General features: G+C 29.0%; 4 protein-coding genes and 1 long non-coding RNA gene across 8 annotated transcripts; 4 read left to right on the top strand and 1 right to left on the bottom strand.

The window, feature by feature from the left end:
• Positions 1–15: 15 nt before the first annotated feature.
• On the top strand, positions 16–5,266 carry LOC124949364. Its single transcript, XM_047494333.1, has 3 exons — positions 16–365; positions 2,302–2,469; positions 3,061–5,266. Exons 1-3 carry the CDS (start codon positions 311–313, stop codon positions 3,276–3,278), a joined length of 441 nt encoding a protein of 146 aa, XP_047350289.1. The 5' UTR covers positions 16–310; the 3' UTR covers positions 3,279–5,266.
• Positions 5,267–5,418: 152 nt separating this feature from the next.
• LOC124949365 (putative cyclin-dependent serine/threonine-protein kinase DDB_G0272797/DDB_G0274007) lies at positions 5,419–6,642 on the top strand. Its single transcript, XM_047494334.1, has one exon. It carries the CDS (start codon positions 6,159–6,161, stop codon positions 6,504–6,506), a length of 348 nt encoding a protein of 115 aa, XP_047350290.1. The 5' UTR covers positions 5,419–6,158; the 3' UTR covers positions 6,507–6,642.
• LOC124949357 (chromosome-associated kinesin KIF4) lies at positions 6,559–18,066 on the top strand. 4 transcript variants are annotated; one of them, XM_047494305.1, is made up of 14 exons: positions 12,676–12,942; positions 13,024–13,513; positions 13,754–14,189; positions 14,294–14,559; positions 14,660–15,100; positions 15,182–15,572; positions 15,668–16,034; positions 16,139–16,433; positions 16,528–16,634; positions 16,725–16,835; positions 16,977–17,168; positions 17,245–17,415; positions 17,624–17,691; positions 17,776–18,066. In XM_047494305.1, exons 2-14 carry the CDS (start codon positions 13,288–13,290, stop codon positions 17,786–17,788), a joined length of 3,084 nt encoding a protein of 1,027 aa, XP_047350261.1. In that variant the 5' UTR covers positions 12,676–12,942; positions 13,024–13,287; the 3' UTR covers positions 17,789–18,066. The 4 variants fall into 4 exon arrangements, 2 of the variants coding, with proteins under 2 accessions (XP_047350260.1, XP_047350261.1); XM_047494304.1 differs by having other exon boundaries at positions 12,673–12,942; positions 17,624–18,066; XR_007101052.1 differs by lacking the exons at positions 13,754–14,189; positions 14,294–14,559; positions 14,660–15,100; ... (7 more) ...; positions 17,624–17,691; positions 17,776–18,066 and adding exons at positions 6,559–10,719; positions 10,797–10,940 and having other exon boundaries at positions 11,239–12,942; positions 13,024–13,269.
• LOC124949366 lies at positions 16,893–18,603 on the bottom strand. Its single transcript, XR_007101054.1, has 3 exons — positions 18,125–18,603; positions 17,224–17,306; positions 16,893–17,141 (listed from the first exon to the last, which is right to left on the bottom strand). It is a non-coding gene; the product is annotated as an uncharacterized LOC124949366 (long non-coding RNA).
• On the top strand, positions 18,294–21,863 carry LOC124949358 (zinc transporter 9). The gene is made up of 11 exons (XM_047494306.1): positions 18,294–18,613; positions 18,872–19,414; positions 19,475–19,664; positions 19,759–19,841; positions 19,939–20,062; positions 20,143–20,281; positions 20,377–20,700; positions 20,794–21,006; positions 21,093–21,227; positions 21,299–21,412; positions 21,480–21,863. The coding sequence occupies exons 2-11, from the start codon at positions 18,916–18,918 to the stop codon at positions 21,522–21,524; spliced, it is 1,866 nt and encodes a 621-aa protein (XP_047350262.1). The 5' UTR covers positions 18,294–18,613; positions 18,872–18,915; the 3' UTR covers positions 21,525–21,863.
• The last annotated feature ends 120 nt before the right edge of the window (positions 21,864–21,983 follow it).

A 21,983-nucleotide genomic window follows, 5' to 3' on the forward strand; every position in this document is an offset into this window, starting at 1 on the left:
GGCGACGAACGATAGCAATCCTCGACAGTGCTTTTCCAGCTCTCGAGGTCGAATGATCGGTCTTTTTAAAACTTAAGTTATAATATATCTTCTTCTCCCTATCTAAAACTCTTTCATATTCAGAGTGATCCGAATCGTTGATCGTTTAGTATCTCGTACTGTCTTATCAGAAAGTAAAAAGATTAAAAAAAGAAGAAAAAAAATTAAGTAAACAAAAAAGAAATAAAAAAGGAAAAAATAATAAAAATATAAAAATAAAAAAGTGAAAAAAGAGAATTCGATCGGAAAGAAATTTGATTGAATTCTCATAATGAAGCTAATCTTTCTTTTATTCTGTGCCATCGTTCTTCTTCTTGGATATCATGGTAAGAGAGTTTATTTGTGTTTGTTAATTTATTTTTGTTTTTTTTCAATTTCATTTTTTTCTTCTTTCTTATTAGAAAAAATGTACTAACGACGAACGCGAAGAAAAATATAATTCAATCGAATTAGAAAATAATAATTATCTTGTTATCATTATAAGTTTGTTTTGGTTTATAATATTTCTTAATAAATATTTTTATTTAAAAAAAAAAAGATTTGATCAACGAAATGAAATCTGATTGAATCGAAATAAAGAATGATTCATTTATTGATCGAATGTCGTGACATTTATATGTCTATAATTTTTTTTAATGTAGTTTCTATTTTTTTTATACAAAAACAAATTTAATTAATGAAAAAGAATATTATTCAATCGCGTACAAGAGTGTGATTGTTTATTGATTGGATATCATGGTCAAAAGTGTATCTGTTTATAATTTTTATATTAATTCATTTTCTTTTTATACACAAAATTTGGTCATTTAAGAAAAATATGATTACATCAAATAAGAGAATGATTTTATTTATTTATTTACTTTTTATTAAATATGAATATATTTTGTGGAAAAAAATTAATCTTTTTGGTTTCTGATGGTCCCTCATCAAAATGCATTGGCGCAAACGTCAGCAAGATCGATGACAACGTACTATGCGCAAAACGATATCAGCATTGGCACAAAAATACAAAAATAGAGCGTGGTTCTATATATCTAATGATTTGATAAGAGTTAAGAAAAATATTTAAAATAATTGTATTATTAAAATTTTTATTTTTATTTATATTAGCTAATTTCTTGACATCATTTGACAGAATTTTATTAAAAAAAAAAAAAAAAAAAAAAAAAAACCATTCTTTTATTTTACTACTTTCGAGGCAACGAACATAAAATTTTTGCGTAAGTTAATTAAAACGTTGAATATTTCATGCTTGTGACGTTCTACTCCGTACGTAGAGTGTTCAATTACCGAGTGAATAGCTGATTTTATCTGACATCGATCATCAAGTATAATAACTATAGACCTTCTTAAATTATTATATAAGATTTATCGAAAATCAAACAAAATAATGATTTTAATTCCTCGATTTTAATAATTTCATGTTAAACAACGAACCAAATTTTTTACATTATTATAATTAAATTGTAATAATTTTTATAACTGTTTTTTTTTTATATATAAATCGAATATCGATTATCTAAAGTCAATAAAAAAAAATCGAAATTTTTTATTTAACAATATCGCATAAGATTTTTTCTAAATTTATATTTAGTTATTGGTGCATATTTCCAGAAACGAGATCATCGTGGGTGCACATACTTTAAAGCTTAATCTTTCCGCGTCTTTCTAGGCCACGTAGCTGCATTGATTTTTATATCAGTTAGGGTCGGGAGTTCGATGAACTCATCTCATACATTTATATGGGTCAGTTTCAAAAAAGATTGGAAAAAGAAAAAAATTATTACACAACGTTTCAATATTTTATATATAATATATATATATATATATATATATATATATATATATATATGTATATATAATCATATATATATATATTATGATATATATATAATTCATATATATATATATAATCATATATATATTATATGTATATATAATTATATATATATTATGATATATACATATAATCATATATATATTATGATATATATATATATATGGATTGTATTAACCCAATGACATTGTATATACAATTTTTCATCGATATGATCAATAAAAAAATGTAAAATATTAATAGTTTTTAATAAGATTTATTCTCTTATCATTTCTCTTGAAAGGGTGACCTCTCTTATCGTTTCTAAAAAAATAACGCGTATATGAGTTAATGTAATCGTTATTATAAATGATGTCGTGTAACACGATCATATTATTATATTTTATACATTTTATTAATTAACATTTAATTTTTATTATTTCTAGGTGCCAATGCTATCCAGTGTTACGTATGTAACAGCAATGACGACAGCCGATGCGCAGACGATATTCCACCGGATGCGTTGAAAAAAGATTGTGGTGAGCTGAAGGATGGTCCGAAGTTTACAATGTGTCGAAAAATTACTCAGGTCATTGAGTTCAGCGTTAATGGACGTAAGTAATTAATTAATCTTAAGTATAGTTATATATATATATATATATATATATATATATATATTATATATATATATACATTTAATATATATATAATAATATAATATATTTAATAATAAATATATTTAATATATATATTATATATGTATAATAATATATATATATACACACACACATACATACATACACAAAAGACAAAATTATTAAATATAATATAAGATTATATATACTATAATTAAATTATTAAATTTTATTTAAGACAAAATTGTTACGAAATAAAATATGAAAATTAGTAAAGTTAGTAAAAAATCAAATTATTATAGAAAATTATAAAATAAATTAATATAGAAAATTATAAAAATATTCAAATTAATATAGAAAATTATAAAAATATTTGAGTTAATAGAAAATCAAATTATTATAAAAAATTAGTAAGTAAAATATGAGAATACTAGAGTTAATAGAACATCAAATTATTATACAAAATTACAAAATCAAATATAAAAACATTAAAGTCAATAAAAAATTAAATTATTTTTGAATTTTTTAATGTTAATATAAATTTTAATATATTAATATTTGTCCTATTAGTGCCAGCGAATACTCGAGTGATACGTAGTTGTGGTTGGATCGAATCGACTTATAAAGGTCGATGTTATCAAAGAAGTGGTTTCGGTGGTCGACAAGAAGTTTGTTCATGCTTGGATGATTATTGTAACGGTGCGACGACAGGTGTCGATCAACCACCGAAAACATTTATCTTATCTTGTGCTCTTGGTGCCATTCTTCTTGCAATTGCACGCAATTAGGCCAAGAAATACGACGAGACCCTTCATCGATGCCTCATTCTGAGTTTTATCAGCACCACGACATAAACGACGACGACGACGATGATGAGACGATGACCAACGATGGAACTTCGCATGATAAATTTTCAACATCTTCATCAGTTCGATAAAACGAAAATGATGATGATGATGATGATAATGATGATGATGATGATGATGATGATAATGATAAAAATAAAGATCAAGTGTGAGAAAAGAAAAACAAAAAGAAAAAAGAAGGAACAAATTTTGCTGAATATCATTAAAGAAAAAAAAGAAAAAGAAAGTTTCTTTGAAGAAAAATTAAAGAAAAAAAAAATAAAAGAAAAAATAAATAATGGTAAAAACGATAGCATAATTTTTAACGCGATCGTCAACCATTTTTCCACTATTATTATAAAATGAGAATTCGTAAGAAAAAAATCAGAAAAGAAAGAAAAATTGAAATAATAATAATAGTAATAATAATAATAATAATAATAATAATAATAATAACAATTGTGCGATGTTTCCTTTTCATCTTTTCTATTCGTCGAAGGGCCGTTGTTTCTAGATTTAGTAAAACGTGTACGGTCGTTCCGAGGTCCTATGAAGCTCATAATAAAAAAGGAAAGAAAAGAAGAAAAAAAAATAAAGAAAAAAAAAGATAAAAAAGAAAATAAGAAAGGAAGTGAGATATCAAGGACGAAGAGAGAACGAAGCTCTAGACATTTCGCGTACTATGGTTTTGCGAGAGAATAATGAGAATATGTTTTTCTTTATTCGTCTCAATTGCGCCGAATATTCGTGTGATTTTAGATTAAACGTTTGACTCAACAGCTCGACGTAGCAAATAATATAAACAAACACACACATACAGGCACATGCATACAAATACATTTATGTATGATTGTTATCTTTATAATCTTTTTTTAACGCTTTTCTTGGTTCTTCTGTTAAATAATCTTATAAAGAGAGAGAGAGAGAGAGAGAATGTGTGTGTAAAAGAGTATGAGGGAGAAAGGATGAGAGAGAGAGAGAGAGAGAGAGAGAGAGGAAGAGAGAAAAATACAAAAATATCTCGAATTCATTTTTTAGCACAATAATTCTCATTTTAAATCAAATTATTTGTATAACATAAAAAAATATTTTATTCAACGATTTGATCTCTCTAATTTCTAATCCTTGAATAAAATAAAGCAATGAAAATCGTATATAAAAAAAGCTACAAATTTTATTATTGTAATGTACAAAAATTGTATTATTCATGATGTATTTTTTCTCCAAGGTTATATATCAAAAACAGAGAAGCAACAAATTATTTGTATGGAGTACCTAAGTAAAATAAGTTGTTACATTGTATCATACATACACATGAATAGACACACGCACACACACACACACACATACACACACATATATATATATACATACATAACTTACATAAACTGTGTTCATTCAAGAAATTTTATTGCGTAGAGAGCTTTAATAATAAAGAAAGAGAGTGAGAGTGATAGAGAATGAAAGAGAAAACGTATCGTCTTGTCAAGTTCGGACTTTTCAAATCTATATGTCCGATGTTAATATCGATACGTTTTTAATTACGAAAGTAAGATAGAAATTTAATATATAATAATAATAATAATAATATATATACATAATGGGAGATATTATATATAAGGAACGTTAAACGTATTCCAATCCATCTCAAATCCACGATTAAACAATTGCGATGAACGATTTACGCACGTTAATTTAATTAGCACTTTAATTAATATCACGAATCATTATCTCTTGTTAAGAATTTTTACATTTGACCGATCGAATCGATTTGATTTTATTCGATTCGATTAGACTCAATTAATCGATCGATCGTTCTTATTAATTACATTTATTTCACCCCTTTTTTTTTTTGTAGAAAAAAAATTATCGTCGACGTTCACATGTATTTTATCGCATCTTGTTAATTTTAATAAAAATCTACAAGCAGAGATAGAGAGATATTAGGATATTTTCCCATAAAGACATGTGACTCGCCCATCTAAAGGCAGTCAAATTTTTTTTTCTTTCTTCGTTTCTTTGTTACCAACGAGAAAAAAAAATTTGTTTATGAACCGATGGCCGTCTGCCATCCGTTTTTTTTTCTTTACGTTTTCAAGTCGGTCTTCGAGTTCAATAACGCGTTTAATATATATATTCGAGCTGTTTAATTATTAATTACTATTGTCATCATCGAAACGTTTTTCTTTTCCAGTATTTTTTTTTGTCCTTTTTAATATTATTAGTCGAAATCTCTACTTTATGATATTAATATATATATTTCATGTGATAATTATAATACATATATTTCAAGAAAACCGTCAAACGAACATGCAAGAGAATTTATACGTTCTTCGATCACTATAATAGCAACCTGTCAATTTGTTTGATCCGTTACTTTCGATCATCAATTCGTCTCGTCTTTTATGTATTTCTTTTTTTTCTTTTTTTTTTTTTTTTTTTCTTTTCATTCAATCACATTACCATTTGTTTAAACCGAGTTTTACATGAACTTGGTTTGGCTTAGTAATCGCAAGTGTACGATGTTATGCTTGAAAATATTTCGGAATATTATTGGAATACTCTCGCAAAGGTACGAGGAAAACCTTTACCTAGTTTCGAGAGAACATTGTTCGTCAGGTGAGTTCTCGTGAGTTTCGAATTAATGACAATATATGTCAAATTTTGTTTTTGAAAGAAATTGAAAATATCATGTTCGCGCTAAAGAGGTTAGGTATAAGTGTCAATTGACAATTTAGATTTTTATCATAAATGAGAAGCAAAAGGTACAATCGTTTTTAACAGAAACTCAGCCAAGATATTAATCCTTGGCTCGATTGGATCATGCATTCAGCGACTTCACGATCGAGCCAATCGTCTCTGCAATCTTCCGTTCCGAATGCATCAACATCGTCTCTTCTGCAACAACAACAGCAACAATACCACCATCATCACCACCATCATCACCAGCAGCAGCAGCAGCAGCAGCAGCAACAGCAGCAACAGCAGCAACAACAACAACAACAACAACAACAACAACAACAACAACAACAAATCCTTTACGGACCTATCGTCAATCCAGTAATACCTCTTCAGCCTTATGCCCCAGGAATACATCCAACATGTATTTATCCTACAGTTCAACGACACGCAGGAATATCAACACCCATTTCTTTGCAAATGCAAGGTTAAATTCTAGAGATCGCTAGTAATCTGTTTACAATCAACCAGCCCGATTCTTTCAATGATCGTTAACGTAAACATTCTAAATATACACCTAGGCAAGGCCAATAGGTGGCAATTCAAGAATAAGATTAATCGTGGCCAACAACAATATAATCAAGAACACCTGCAGCAGCAACAACATACTCAACAATCATTCTACAATTCCAAGCTTGTCTTTGAACAAGACTCGAGCAACTCCACGTTACCATCATCAAACACATCATTTATCCTGACATCATCGAATTTTGCACGTGGTGGACTTCCAGGAGAATCTTACAACAATTCCGCTGTGACATTGATACCTCAAACCCCATATGTCAAGCCATCGGACACACAAACCTTTTGTTTGCTCCAAGATCGACAAAAATCTCAGCTAGTTCAACGTCAACAACCATCGACTCATAATTCTTATTACAATATATCTTCAGCAAATGCTTGCAGTTTGCAAACGATGAATCCAAATGCATTTCAATTAGCAAACGTCAATCCATATACTACTGTAACATCTTTCACGAATAATCAGATTATAGGACCGATACAAACGGTACAAGCTACACAAATATTTCCAAATTCACAAATAGATTTATTATTTGCTGGTCAATTACGTGAAAAATTGTCAGAAACTAATATTGATAATACTTTTTCAAAATACTCGAAAGATAAGTTACCGATCGTCGGTAACACAATTCCCATCAATTCGATTGATAAAACAAATAATCACGGAGACTGGTCGGTACATGAAAACAAAGCAACTTCAGTGAATAATTTCGAGTCAAATTCAAAAGACTCATCTGTTCCACGGACGGTGGAGAATCGAATAGTTGAGAAGATACAAGAAGAAGGTGCTTGCTCAGACGAATCTTCGGCAAGTTTCGAATTCACTCTCGAAGCTGAAAAAATGGTCTCGGCATTGTGCAACACTACATCATCAAACGATCTCAGCAAAGAAGAATCACGTAATGGAACAAAATCTGAAGCTATAGTGTTTTTCGATGGAGCTGGTGATAATCCATCGAACAAAAACAACTGGTTCACTAATTTTTGCACGGATGAAAGTAATAAAAGTGAGAATAGTAAATCTATAGCCGTTCAAACGGATGGTCCATGTACAGACAGATTACAATATCCAGAACTAATTCGAAAAACGGCTTATTGGGGTTGCACCAAAGCCGAGATTGTCCTCAATTCAGAAACTTTGGAAAACAATGGAAAGTGCGATCGTTTGATAAATTTGTCTTCGGCTACTAGAACAGCTATCACAAAATCTTCAACTTGCTTTCCAATATTCGCTGGCGATCGTATCTTTGCTAAAGACTTGATAAAAGCTTTGTTACGGGTTAGCAACGGCTGGCTCATTCTCGACAATTATTTGAACAAACAGCATTATCCCAGCCTAGCTGAAAAATTAGATGATGAGTTACTTCGATGTTTTCAAAGATGGGAAGAAAGTACTTACGAATTGCTTCGGCAGATCGTAGAAACTTTTTTAAGATTGGAAGAGAATAGTCGCATATCTCCTGATAAAGGCGAAAGACTTGTTGAGACGTCCATGACATCTTTTCCAGGAGACGTAACTTTATATACGTCGATTGATCTCTTTGACTGTTTAAAGAATGATTCTAATCCTCATCGAAAGGAAAATAAAAAAGAAATTTCGAATGAAGAACAACGACCTACCTTATCGACCGATGGTACGCAAAAAACTTATCGCAAAGAAACAAAATTACGAAGTAAGTGGACAATTACCGAAAATTTAGTATCTTCGATAGGCAATGAGAAATCATTAAATCGTACAAAAAATAACGTGCGAACAGGTAGCAGATTTCGCAGCAAAAACGCTTCCTCGTTGTCCGGCAAAATTGATACATCAGAACGATCTCTTAACGCAGAGTTCTTTCATTTGAAAAGCACCGTTATGAAGAGAAATCATGAGAGTTCGAAAGAATGGCTATTGAAAGACAAAAAACAAGAGTTTTTTTTTGACGGCAGCATTCCATCACCATGTATGAATACAGGATTGGTTTACGGTATTAAAAGACCAACTACAAATATGAATTATGATCCTTCAATATTTGGAAATACTTTAGCTAGAAATTTCTACCCTGATAATGATAATGTTCCGATAGCACACGTCGATAGTAGAATAATGTACGAGAATAAATCGAATATCGGTGCTCCAGTTTATATTGGCAAATCATCAACTGATCAACTCGAATTATCAGCTGTTCCAAGAAATAGAATGACGTTGTTAAGTCAAATCGAACCGGATATACCAGAAAAGGAATCCGAAGAGATGACTGCTAATCTCTCAGCTTGGTTCGCCAGCATGAGAAATACTAATGGACAAGCCCAACAGCAGCAGCAACAACATCAACAACAAGAACAACAGCAGCAACAACAACAACAACATATTACTCAACACCACTCGTTGTCTCATCGAGGAGAAACTCTCTCTAGGAAGACGATAGACTTTACCAGACAATTACAAATCGATACGAATCGACAACTTCAAACATTAAGGAACATGCAAAGTATTCAAAGTGCACCTTGGAATGCTGAACACATTCTTGGCAAACGATTAAATGTTCACAATCAAATTCCTGAAGAATACGACAGTTCGGAAGATGTAAGAGTTTACATGAAACCTGGTAGTTATAATGTACCGAAGAAAAGACATCAGAGAAAGACTAATATACGACGTGCAGACAATTTACGTGGTTCTGGGAATAATCATAGGAATGTGCATTCAACTAGAAGAGAGAAAATCCCTAGAGTATTGGCATCTTCGACACCAGTAACTCGAACTACATTAAATTCTACAACAACACAAAGTATCTCGTTACACAATTCACCGACCATTTTAAAACGTGTTACCCCAATCAAGGACAATCTTGAACAAGACGTTACTTGGAAGGCAGCATGTGCTTCTGCAGAAATCCTATTAGAAGTTCTCAACGTAAAGGATACGGTAAAAGAGACGATCGATGATGATTCTGACGATGATGATGACTCTGACGACGACGAAGATACTAAAATTGAGAAAGGAAGTGATAAAGAAGATCGTGAGTCATTGAAAAATTTGCATCGTCAGAAACTAGCTCAACATAATCAAATAAAATCAATGAAAAAACGTAAGGATGTTGTAGAAATCGATGCATCAAGTTACGAAGCATCCGAAGATGATTCTGGATCAACTAGTAAATTATCTCCACGTACGAACGTTCTCTTAAATTCGCAAGAGAATCGTAATGCTAAAACTAACGTGAAAACTGATTCATGGCTTATCAGAACTCTCAACAATGCTAGTATGATGGGTAAACAGAGAAGAAGAAAAAATGAATTTACTATAGTAGAAAGTTCAGAATCCTCGAACAGTTCGATGATCGAAGAAGAACGAACATGTTTGACTTCGATAACAGCTGTTGGTTTGACTACAACAACGATCACAGCTACTACAACGATCAAAGATCGAGAAGAAACGATTACTTCCAGAGAAATTGGTATCACCGATCGAGTGAACGAAAACGATCTTTTAACTGAGATCAAAAAGGATACTGAAAATACCGTAGGACGTGCTACTTATTCGGAAACTGTACGCAGATCGACAGGACTTTCTACCGGATCGTCGTCTAACGTAATACGATCGGTAAAGAAGAAACCTGTTACCTCGAGTCCATCTTTAAATTATACTACGATCGTACCGATCCCTGGACGTAAATGTCAACGCAAAGATTCTGAAAGATCTTACCACTTGTTACATAAATCACGAAAACCCCCGATTAAAAAGACATCGAGAATTATAGACGATAATGAAGATCGTAGATCGGAAAATGGATCGTTCTCTTGTTCGAAATCAAAAATGGTAGGAAACGAAACGTCATTTTCATCGATGATCAATTTATCTTCTAAATCTTCTGCAAATAAATCTTTGCAATGTAAAAAGAAAGGAGATAATAGTGACACGATCGATAATTTTGTTGAAACAAAATATGGAAATAAATCGAATGATCGAGGTTGGTCGATTTGGTATAGTTCAAGAAGAAAACAAAGCCTAAGTCCGCTTGCTTTGAGTAAATTAGAAGCTATTTATCGAGCTCTTTGTCAAATGGACGAAATAAAAATTTTTAAATGTCCGCCCTCGATCGATAATACCGATCGATCGCCCACTACAATCGGAACGGTTAGTCGTCATAATAAAATATAAATTATTCTCGTTATTAGATGCTTATTTGAACTAATCTATAAGCGATTTTGCAGATGGAAGATTATTGCAAAGCTATTAAAAGTCCATTGTTTCTCGAAACGGTCGAATATAAAATTAAAAATCGGATTTATCATAAGATCGAGCATGCTGTTCGAGATTTTCGAAGGATTGTTCATAATTCGAAAATTTATTACAAGGTTTGTAATATTTATTTGCATTTTTCATTATTTATTCATTTTTCATTGACATTTATTTTTCAATAGTTACTAAATAAAGCAATCGTTTGTGTAAGACTTTTATATATTATACTTATAAATATACAATTTATAAAAATTTATAAATATCTATTTATGTTTATATTTATAAATATATCATTTATAAAAGTTTATAAAAAATTTATATTCAAAAATATACATACATAATATTATATTAATATTATTAACTCTATCTTATTGATAAGAATAAATAAGAAAAGAAACTTATTATTTATGATAGAATGACACTGATCGAGTGAAAAAGATCGAGAATTTATCAAAGAAACTCGAAGAATTATTTGAAGAACACTTTACCAATTGGGATTTTGAAAATATTAATGGTAGTCCGAGAGAAGATTCGCCGATACGTCCGAGATTGAAATCAACGAATTCAAATCAAAAAACACTTATTGGGCGTTATGGAAATTCTAAGAGAAGTCCTTCAACTATAACCATTACAGAAAGCACGTCGCTTCGATAACGATACTTAACACTACCTCTCTTCTCTCTTTTGCTCTCCTACATTGCCTCTTTCTGGTTTATAATTAAATAACATCAAGAAAATATTCTATTAACAACGAAAATATTTTTTCATTGATTTAGGATGATGATGATGATGATGATGATGATGATGATGATGATGATTATGATGATGATGATGATGATGATGATGATGATGATGATGATGATGATGATGATTATAGCTATAGTATTTACAATAGAATCGAAGTAATAATACGTGCTCTCTAGTCATTATAAACGAATCACTGTTGATATTGTTATTAAGTACGTTTTACGAATTCATTTGATTGAATCTCAAATTTTCCCGCCTCCTCTATATATTTTTCTTTCTTTTTTTGGCATCCAATTCTAATCTAATATATATATATATGATCTAATATATATATATATACACACACACATACACCACGAATGTTCAAAACCATTCTAAGATATCATAAAATAGAAAGTTTTGGTTTCTTAAATATTATTTAATTTATTATTTTGATACACAATACTAACAATTCTTTCATATAATCTTAATCATCGTGCAAAGTGCAAAGTTTCGTTTGTTCTTTTTTATATCGAGAGTATTATTTCGAAAAAGTATTACGTAAGTAAGATTTCATAAAGGAATATAACAAAATAATACATTATATAAACCGAATTGAAAAAAGAAAAAATAAATAAAAATGTTGATATTGAAATATATCGCAATGATTAACCGATTCGATGTTCTCATTATATCGAATTAATATATAGATATAACATCAAATATTTTTCGAACATTCTTCAAAATAATCGATTAATTTAGTACATACATATTTAGCATTAAATTTCTTCAATTGTAGATTATACATTTTATGAACGATAAATGTAATACGTCATTAGATTTGATAATATCTCATGATAATATGTTATTATATATTCAACTACTTCGAAGATTATTTCAAATTTGCCGCGCAAATCTTCGTTGCTTCGTATTTTTACGTATATAACCTATGCATCTTATTTAATTAATAATAAAAGACACGTCGATTGATATTAAATTCTTTCACATGACAAAAAAGTTAGCATGAACCTGTAAAACTTAGAACGTTGATTACGAAATGGCTATTTTACGATATATTTTAATGATTGTATTATAACGCGTGATATGCGACTTCGTCAGAAATTAACTGTGCATAACAACTGTAGATAAAGAAAGAAAAGAAACAAGAGAAAAATAAAAAACACATTTTCAAAAATTATAAAAGAGATGTAATGAAATTACTGGTGAAAAACAATATGACGTCGTCTCATTACGATGTTATATAACATGTAATTTGAAGTCATTACAATAACGAAAAAATATCTTTACTTTTATATCGTAATATCGATATACATGTTCTTTTCTACGCTTTCTGAACATTTAATTAACTAACATGAACGTTTTTATTTACTGGTAGGTCGTGTTCATCAATTACTTAATACTAAAAAAAAGTATTTACGATGTTAATAACTAATTATAAATATTTACATTCAGATGTCGCATCAAGGGTTGGTAATACTAACTCTTATACACAGATCAGAACGTAGACATCAGCGCCGTTCTAGAAATGCAGTAATAATTTTTCTTCTCTTACATGAAGTTGGCTAACCTACGCGAGTTGGATTTTCAAATCTCAAATACGTAACGGTAAGCGTGCAACGTTACGATCTTTTAAAAAATAATTAAAAAGATAAAGGTATAAAGTAAAAGTTTTGTAAAGAATTATTAAATAAATAAAGACAAGATATATTTTTGGAAATGGTTGAAGACACAATCCGTGTGGCCGTGCGTATTAGACCGCTGATAAAAAGTGAAATAGAAAAGGGTTGTGAAGAATGTTTAGATACAACACCTGGACAACCACAAATAATTATAAAAAATACAGATAGAGCATTTACATTTAATTATGTTTTTGCTCCAGATGTTAATCAAGAAAATTTTTATAACACAGCTATTAAAGAAATGGTGACACGTATCTTTGATGGTATTTATGAAACAGATTTTATATAAACTAAATTAGGATATCTATTATCAAAATTTTATGATTTTTTTTTATTATTATTTCAAATCTTTAATAATAAGTCTTTTTTATATAAAAACATATCATTATTTTACTTGTAAATAAAATTATTGTTAATCTTAAATTAAGAATTTTTTTTAAATTTGATAATTTTTATGTATGATATGATTTATTTTATTTTATTTAATTTTTATAAATTTGTAGGATACAATGTTACAATACTGGCTTATGGTCAAACGGGAAGTGGCAAAACGCATTCAATGGGTACAGATTATAGCGGGGTAGAGGATATGGGCATTATACCTCGAGCTATGCAAGATATATTTAAAATAGTCGCATCTAAAAAAGAATGGAACTTTAGGACATCTGTCTCCTTTATGGAACTGTATCAAGAACAATTATATGACTTATTATCAGACAAACAACGTACTCATAGTACTGTTGATATTAGAGAAGATAATAAGGGAATAAGAATTATTGGTGTTACTGAGAAGGAAGTACAAAATGCAGAAGAATGTTTAGAATGTTTAATTGAAGGATCGCAAGGTAGAGTAACAGGTTCTACGGCGATGAATGCTCAAAGTAGTAGAAGTCATGCGATATTTACGTTACATATTCAACAACAAAAAGGAAATGATCCGTATGTTTTTTCTCCAAATATTCATATTAAATAGTATAATATTTATTTAATATTAAAAATATAAAAAATAAGCAATCTCTTTCTTTATATCTCTCGTACTATAGAAATACAGCAACAACTGCAAAATTTCACCTAGTAGATTTGGCTGGTTCAGAACGCTCTAAAAAAACACAAGCAACTGGAGAAAGATTCAAAGAAGGCGTACACATAAATAAAGGTTTATTGGCATTAGGAAACGTTATTTCTCAATTAGGAGATGGTGGAAATAATTCGTATGTTGGTTATCGGGATAGCAAACTTACAAGATTATTACAAGATTCACTAGGTGGTAATTCTATGACTCTTATGATAGCTTGTGTCAGTCCAGCAGGTAATACATTAAATATGTAGTGAATAAGTAATTATTTATCTAGCTCATACACAAGTCTGTTTCTTTCTGGAAAACTTTTATATGATATATTTCTGCATAGATTATAATATGGATGAAACACTTAGCACATTAAGGTATGCAGATCGTGCACGAAAAATAAAGAATAAACCGGTGGTGAATCAAGATCCAAGAGTAGCTGAAATTAATCGTTTAAATGAATTAGTACAAAAATTGAAACTTGCTCTTTTACATAAGGAATCACAGCAATCATGTTCGAGCGATTGTCAAGAACTACAAAAGAAGAATGAATTATTACAACAAAAGATTAGAGATCTGACAGAACAATTAAATGGCAATTTAATTAAAATGGTTTTTATGCATGAAAAAACTGAATTAGCAGAACAATTACATGATAAAATTAAAGCTGAGATGGCTTTAGTATTGGAAGATTGTAAAGAATTATTAGATAGTTATAGTGAAAGTTCTACACATAATGACGAACATTATGTTAAATTAAAAATTATATATCAAAAAATACTTGGTAAGCTTTTATTGCTAAAAATTATGTTTTCATTATTCTTTATGATTTGATTTTGTGATTAAATTGTTATTTAATATCTAGATATACAAACAAATGAAAAGAAAACATCGGAAGAAATCTTTAATCATGCAATGTCCTTGGAATTGAAATCACCTATAATAAAAGATAATGAAAATGATGTAGATAATGCAGCTAGTGATGGAGAATTAACTAACTGTTTAGAAGACTTTGATAAGAAACATGAAGAGCATACATTGCTTCAAACGGAGAGAAATAATCAAGTTCAAGATATAAATAGAGAATTGGCTATTAAGGAACATCTCATATCTGAACTTTTAAAAAATTCTTCACATATGATTGAATATTCTAAAGAATTGCAAGATATGGAACAAGAAATCAAAACGCTTCAAGCTGAGAAGGATGAACTTTTAGTAGCACTGCGCAATGCTCAAGCCAATAATGTTGGCTCGAAGTAAGTCCAAATCCATTATTATTTGAATTATTTATATTTTCATATCTGTAGTTCAACATATATAAATTAATGATCTTTTACTATACATTATACAGATTAGCAGAAAGTCGACGTAAGAAGGTACAAGAGTTAGAGAAAAAGATTACGGAATTGACTCAAAAATGTTTAGAACAAAGTAAAACGTTAAAAGCTAAAGAGAAATTGCAACAACAAATTAAAAATTTAACAAATGAAATTCAATCATTAAAACAAACTCGAGTGAAATTAGTTAGACAAATGCGTAGTGATGCGGATAGATTCGCTGAGTGGAAACGAACCAGAGAAAAAGAACTTAACAAGTTGAAAGAGTTAGATAGAAAACGAGCTAATCAAATGGCGCGATTACAAATGCAACATGATAAACAACAAAATGTATTCAAGAGAAAAATGGAAGAAGCTTATGCAGCTAATAAAAGATTAAAGGTAAATTAAATAGTTTTACTTATACATTAGATTTTATGTGAATTTTACAAAGAAAGGAAAAAAAATAGTTAGCTTATAATTTGTGATATTAATATTTATAATAGGAAGCACTTGAAGTACAAAAGAAAGCGAAAGAAAGGAGAGAAAAGACGTTCAATAACAAAAATGACATTCAATCATGGGTGAGACAAGAACTTGAAATATTATTAAGTACAGTGGATGCAGAAAATACACTTCAAAAATTAATAAATGACAGAAATTTTTTAAAATGTCAATTAGAAGAACTTAAAAATGATTCTAATGTAGATGAGACAGAACTGGTAGAACTTACTGAATTTTTGACTTTGCGTAATACACAAATACAAGATTTACAACAAAAAATTAACGAAGCAAACGAAGGTATAGAAATAAACTCTTTATGTATGCATGAATAATATGCACTTTTATAAAAAGTATTATGTACATCTATATATATAATTATTTTTTTTGATAGAAAATAGAGCAAATATAAGAATTAATACGATACAAACTATGGCAGATGCAAAAGTTGCCATTAAATTTCTTTTTGACGTTACCGCAGAAGATAGGAAGAAGCTTATGGTTGGTTTATTGTATTATAATATACCTAATAATTGACATTTCATTTTGTATATGAAGTTCTCTATCATATTAAATGTAATATAATTTTAGGAAAAATATACAAATTTACAAACCGATTTGGACGAATGTCGTCAAAGAGAAGAGAAACTGAAACAAGAAATAGAAACTTATAAAGATCAACTAAATCAACCTGAGAGAAAGGTACAATCTATTTTAGATTCTCCTTTACTAAATATTTATAATTAAAATATAAAAATATAAGCATTATATATATATATATATATGTATATATATTTATTTATTTATTTATTTATTTATAACACGTGTATATATATTTTGTAGGTTTTAAAAGAGAATAATTCTAGGACGAACAATGAGAATTCTTCAATTATGAGTACTCCAAAAGTACAAAAAATATCTTCAACATATTATGAGAATTCTTTTATATCAGATGATAGTTTTGTTGAAGATGATGTAGAGAAAGATCCAGATTGGACTCGAACACCGCTTTATAATAAAATACAAAAGCTTTTGGTATAATACATAAGTTTTAATCCTAATTTATATATGAATATAATTATATATTTACTTATATTATTTTTATGTCCAGGATACAACAAAAAATCCTAGGCAATCTATAAAGCGTTCATCTGACGGGGAAGTGAAATGCGCCTGTAAAACAAAATGCATCACTCGTCTCTGTTCATGTCGCAAAAATGATCGTATATGTAATAATTGTCAATGCAATCCGGATTTATGTCAAAATAACGATATAAACAAAGTAAGTTCAGATATGCAATATTAATAATGAAATTAAAGATAAAATTATATATATATATATATATATATATATATATATATATATATATTTATTTATTTATTTATTTATTTATTTATTTATTTTATATTTTATAATTTTATAATTACAAATATCGAGAAACCTTGTTATGTAATTATATATATATATAAGTTTATATATCTTTTTTAAGCTGATCCATTCGTATTTCCGAGACTACGCAGAAGACAATCAAGATGAAAATTCAATAAAGAAACCAAGGTATATAATAATTGTCAGATATATACATTACATTCCTATAATTTTTATATATACACGTTATGAATATTATAATTCTTTTTTCAGATTGGTTAAGTAATTGTCAGACAACGGTATTTAAAATCTTTTTAAATAAGTTTTCATTTCAATCATAATCTCAATCACTATCCACTAGTTTATAAATTATATTGTATATATAAATCGTTTTTATCTAATAACTGATTGTATATATTTTTTCTATTAGTTACGTTGTTTTTTATGTAATAATAAATTCTGACATTATATGTCAGATAGATATCAACGTTAGATATAAATTATAACTTCTTTTTCAGTAAAATTACAATAAAGTTATAAACAATAAATTTCGATTAGTCTGATCGTTTTTCTATTATTTAATAAATTTCCCCTTGAAAGTTGTATAACATTATTTTCATACCTCGAACAGTTTATATAGTTCACTGCTATTCAAAACGATTAGTGTTGCCAACTATTAATGCGACATAATGCGAATGTAAATATTTAATTAGTTACTAGCATTGTAAATATTATTATTATTTTAGTGTTTAGTAATTGGTAAATATAACGTGCCAGTAAATAAGAAAGTTTATATTAGTTAATTAAATATTTGGAAAGCGGAGAAGAAAACATTTATTAAATATATGATATAAAAAATTAAATATTTTTCCTAGCAAAGAACGAATTCGTTATTGTCAACTGAAATCTAACAATACGATCAAATATTATGAACATTACGACACTACCGCCATCTCGATATGTTTTATTTCCATGAAATTAACCAAATGGCTTCAAAAAGGACGTTTCATAGCCTCTTCGCGAGACAATTAGAATGGTTTCTGACAATTTAAAATAAAATTGGTGTCCTATTTCAAATCAAAAGTTGATCGATCATTAAAAATTAAAAATTGTAAGTGAATTATAAAAATAAAGTGTTTTTTTTTTTCATAGAATTTAAGATATCATATGAAAATCATAGATACGAAAAATGTATATTACATATTCATACACATATACATTACATATCTTGGATTATTTTTATTCCAATGTTCTGTAAACACTTTTGACTTTCATAAATTCTTTTGTTTTTTGTTTTTTCTTTATGTACAATAGAAATATAGAATTGTTTTTTCGTACTAAAAATAAAAGTTAGCATATTCTTTTTCAGATCCAAATCAAATTTGTGTGCATTTTAGATATATAGAGAGAATTATGCTGCACAGATCTTACACCCTTTTGAATTTCTTTCGAAACATTAACTGTCACTGTACCGGTGAACACTGCATTTTCAAAATAGGTTTGTCAAGGAGACGCTCTAATATATTGATAACACCTAACCATGGTGTACGTTGTAAGGTACACGTGATTTCCAATAGTCAGAGCAATTTTGGTCAAAAAAAAGTAGGAAAAACTGGAGACTTAAAATGGACTTGTATTATAACACGGCGAACAGCATCCGACGATATAAAGGGAAAAGGGATCGGAGATTTGCTTCAACAAGAAAAGATATTTATCCAAGATGGTCAGGATAGGGTAATTGAATTAAACGAAGAAAAACTAGGAAAATTGAAAGAACGGCCTTTAAATGTGGAGCCAGTTGTTGAGACTGATGATAAGAAAAAAAAAGATCCAGAAAAGGTAGCAGAGTTTGTCGATAAGCCTGTAATAGAAAGTAAAGAAACTGCTGAAGAAGATATTACGTCGAAGAAGAGTATGTATTTATCAATTAAAAAGATTCATAACGATTCTTGGTAAATCATTTTTTTTATAGCAAAGAAAAGGTTAAGAGTCGATAGATCTACGGCATCGTTGGAACGCAACTTTATTACACCGGTAAAAGCTATGAATGACTTTCTGTTGAAACCATCCGATCTTGAAACACTACCAAAAACAAAGCGAAGATCTCCGTACGAATTTGAACCGCCGATTACTGTTTATTGGAGAAAAGATGTTGAAGCTAAGTAAGAGAATTTATTACATGGATCAGCATACTATATGATTGTTAACGATGCCGAAGATATTTGATCGAATGCAGTAAGCTTGTACTGCTTTTAGAGCACTGGAAGTCTGGGGGTCACGTGAAGCTTTATTAAAAGAGCTTCTGAAGAAAGAACTTGAACGGAAAACGTACCAACAAAGTAAGCAGATCTAAAATTACAACAGTAATTATATGAACTTTGTCATTGGTTAAATATTTAACAAGTCATTCTTGCAACGTTAATATAATCATCATAGATATTTTCACTGTAAAACGAAGATTGAGAGACTATAGACGGGAAATGGGTAATAAGACCGAGACGGTAGAAACGGAGGGCTTGTTTGGTAGATCCGGACGAGTAGTATTAACTGCAGTTGTTATGTAAGTTTTGATATTACTTTATACATATAGCATTATTTTTTTCAACTTAACATTTGATTTAACTTAACATTTTATTACAGAAATGCAAGTAACTTTCTATTTAAGCTGTTCGCTTGGATATATACGGGTTCACATAGTATGTTTTCAGAATGTATACATTCAGCAGCAGACACATGTAATCAATTGATTCTAGCTTATGGCATTCATAAGTCCGTTCAAGTAAATAAAATATAAAAAATTAAATATAAAATAATAATAACAATAATACAAGTAACAATAATAACTGTTAAAATAACAAGAAATAATTGTTACAGAATCCTAATGCCGATCATCCATACGGTTATACCAACATGAAATATGTATCCTCTTTAATATCGGGCGTAGGCATTTTCTGTGTCGGTACAGGTTTATCAATCTATCACGGAATTCACGGACTTCTATTTCCTGCATCTGTAGAGTCTTTTTATTGGGCATACTTTATTTTAGGTGGATCCTTAGTTTCCGAAGGAGCCACTTTATTAGTAGCTATAAATTCTATTAAAAAAGGAGCAGAGGAGAAAAAAGAAACTTTTTGGGAATATGTATTATCGGGTCAAGATCCATCGGTTAACGTCGTTTTAATGGAAGATTTGGCAGCTGTAAGATAAGTTCCTTGTTAAATTGACAACACATGTGATAGAAAATATTTTTATACTTTGATTTGAATAAACTGTAATGAAACTATTCGCCAGGTATTAGGGCTAGTTTGTGCCGCTTCGTGTATGGGTTTAACCTCCTACATAGGAAATTCAACTTTTGATGCTATTGGATCCTTATTAGTTGGAGGTCTTCTTGGCGGAGTAGCATCCTTTATAATTTATACCAATGTTGCAGCTTTAGTTGGGAGAAGTATATCGCAAGAAAATCTTGACAAAATCAATGCTGTATTAGAGTCCGATATAATGGTAAAAATGATAGTTATAATAAATTGTACAAATTAATTACACTCTATTTTCTTTCTATTTTTTTTTCTATTTTTTACTAATCTTAGGTTCGAGCTATTCATGATGTCAAAGGTATTGATATGGGTAACAATTTGGTCAGATACAAAGCGGAATTAGATTTTGATGGGCGAGAGCTAACCAGATCTTATCTTGATAAACATGATCTGCTTACTATGTTGGAGGTATGAATTAAATGACTTTTTATATATTTAATATTTGAAGATATTCTACAATTTATTGTTTTATTCTGTAGGAAGTGAAAACTATGCAAAATATCGATGAGCTAGAAGCATTTCTTTTGAAACATGGTGAAAGTATCGTTGATATGCTTGGTGGAGAAATTGATAGAATAGAATTAAAATTAAAGGTAATTGAAATATTACTTATCTTTATACTCATTTTTTTCTATATGTGAATTTCTTTTTTTATTATAGAAAAATCATCCAGAGATCAGACATTGCGATTTAGAAGTTTTATAAGAAATTTTTTAGTTACTGTGATCTCTTCTGTAAATATTTAATTGTAATATCAATATTATAATATATAATGTATCTATGAAAGGGAGTCATTTTTATTTTAATAATTGGGAGAAGATTCATTGTTTAAAATGAATAATAATAATAATAATAAAAATAATAATAATAATAATAAAAATAATAATAATAATAATAATACATAATACATAATACATAATACATATAATAGTACCTGTAATGATAAGAGTATATGTGATAGATAATAATAATTATACAGTATGTATTAGATTTAGATGTACTTGGAGATATTGTATACGAATAAAAATTCTTTATTTACTTTAATCATTTATAAAATTCTGCTTAATACTTCGAATTTTCTTTCGACATAAACAAAGATAGATCAATATTTAAATCACGTTTCTTCCTTGACAACTGTGAACAAAACAGTGTTGCTATGCAAAA

Source organism: Vespa velutina, chromosome 5, assembly GCF_912470025.1.
Source record: "Vespa velutina chromosome 5, iVesVel2.1, whole genome shotgun sequence".
Taxonomy (NCBI): Eukaryota; Metazoa; Arthropoda; class Insecta; order Hymenoptera; family Vespidae; genus Vespa; species Vespa velutina.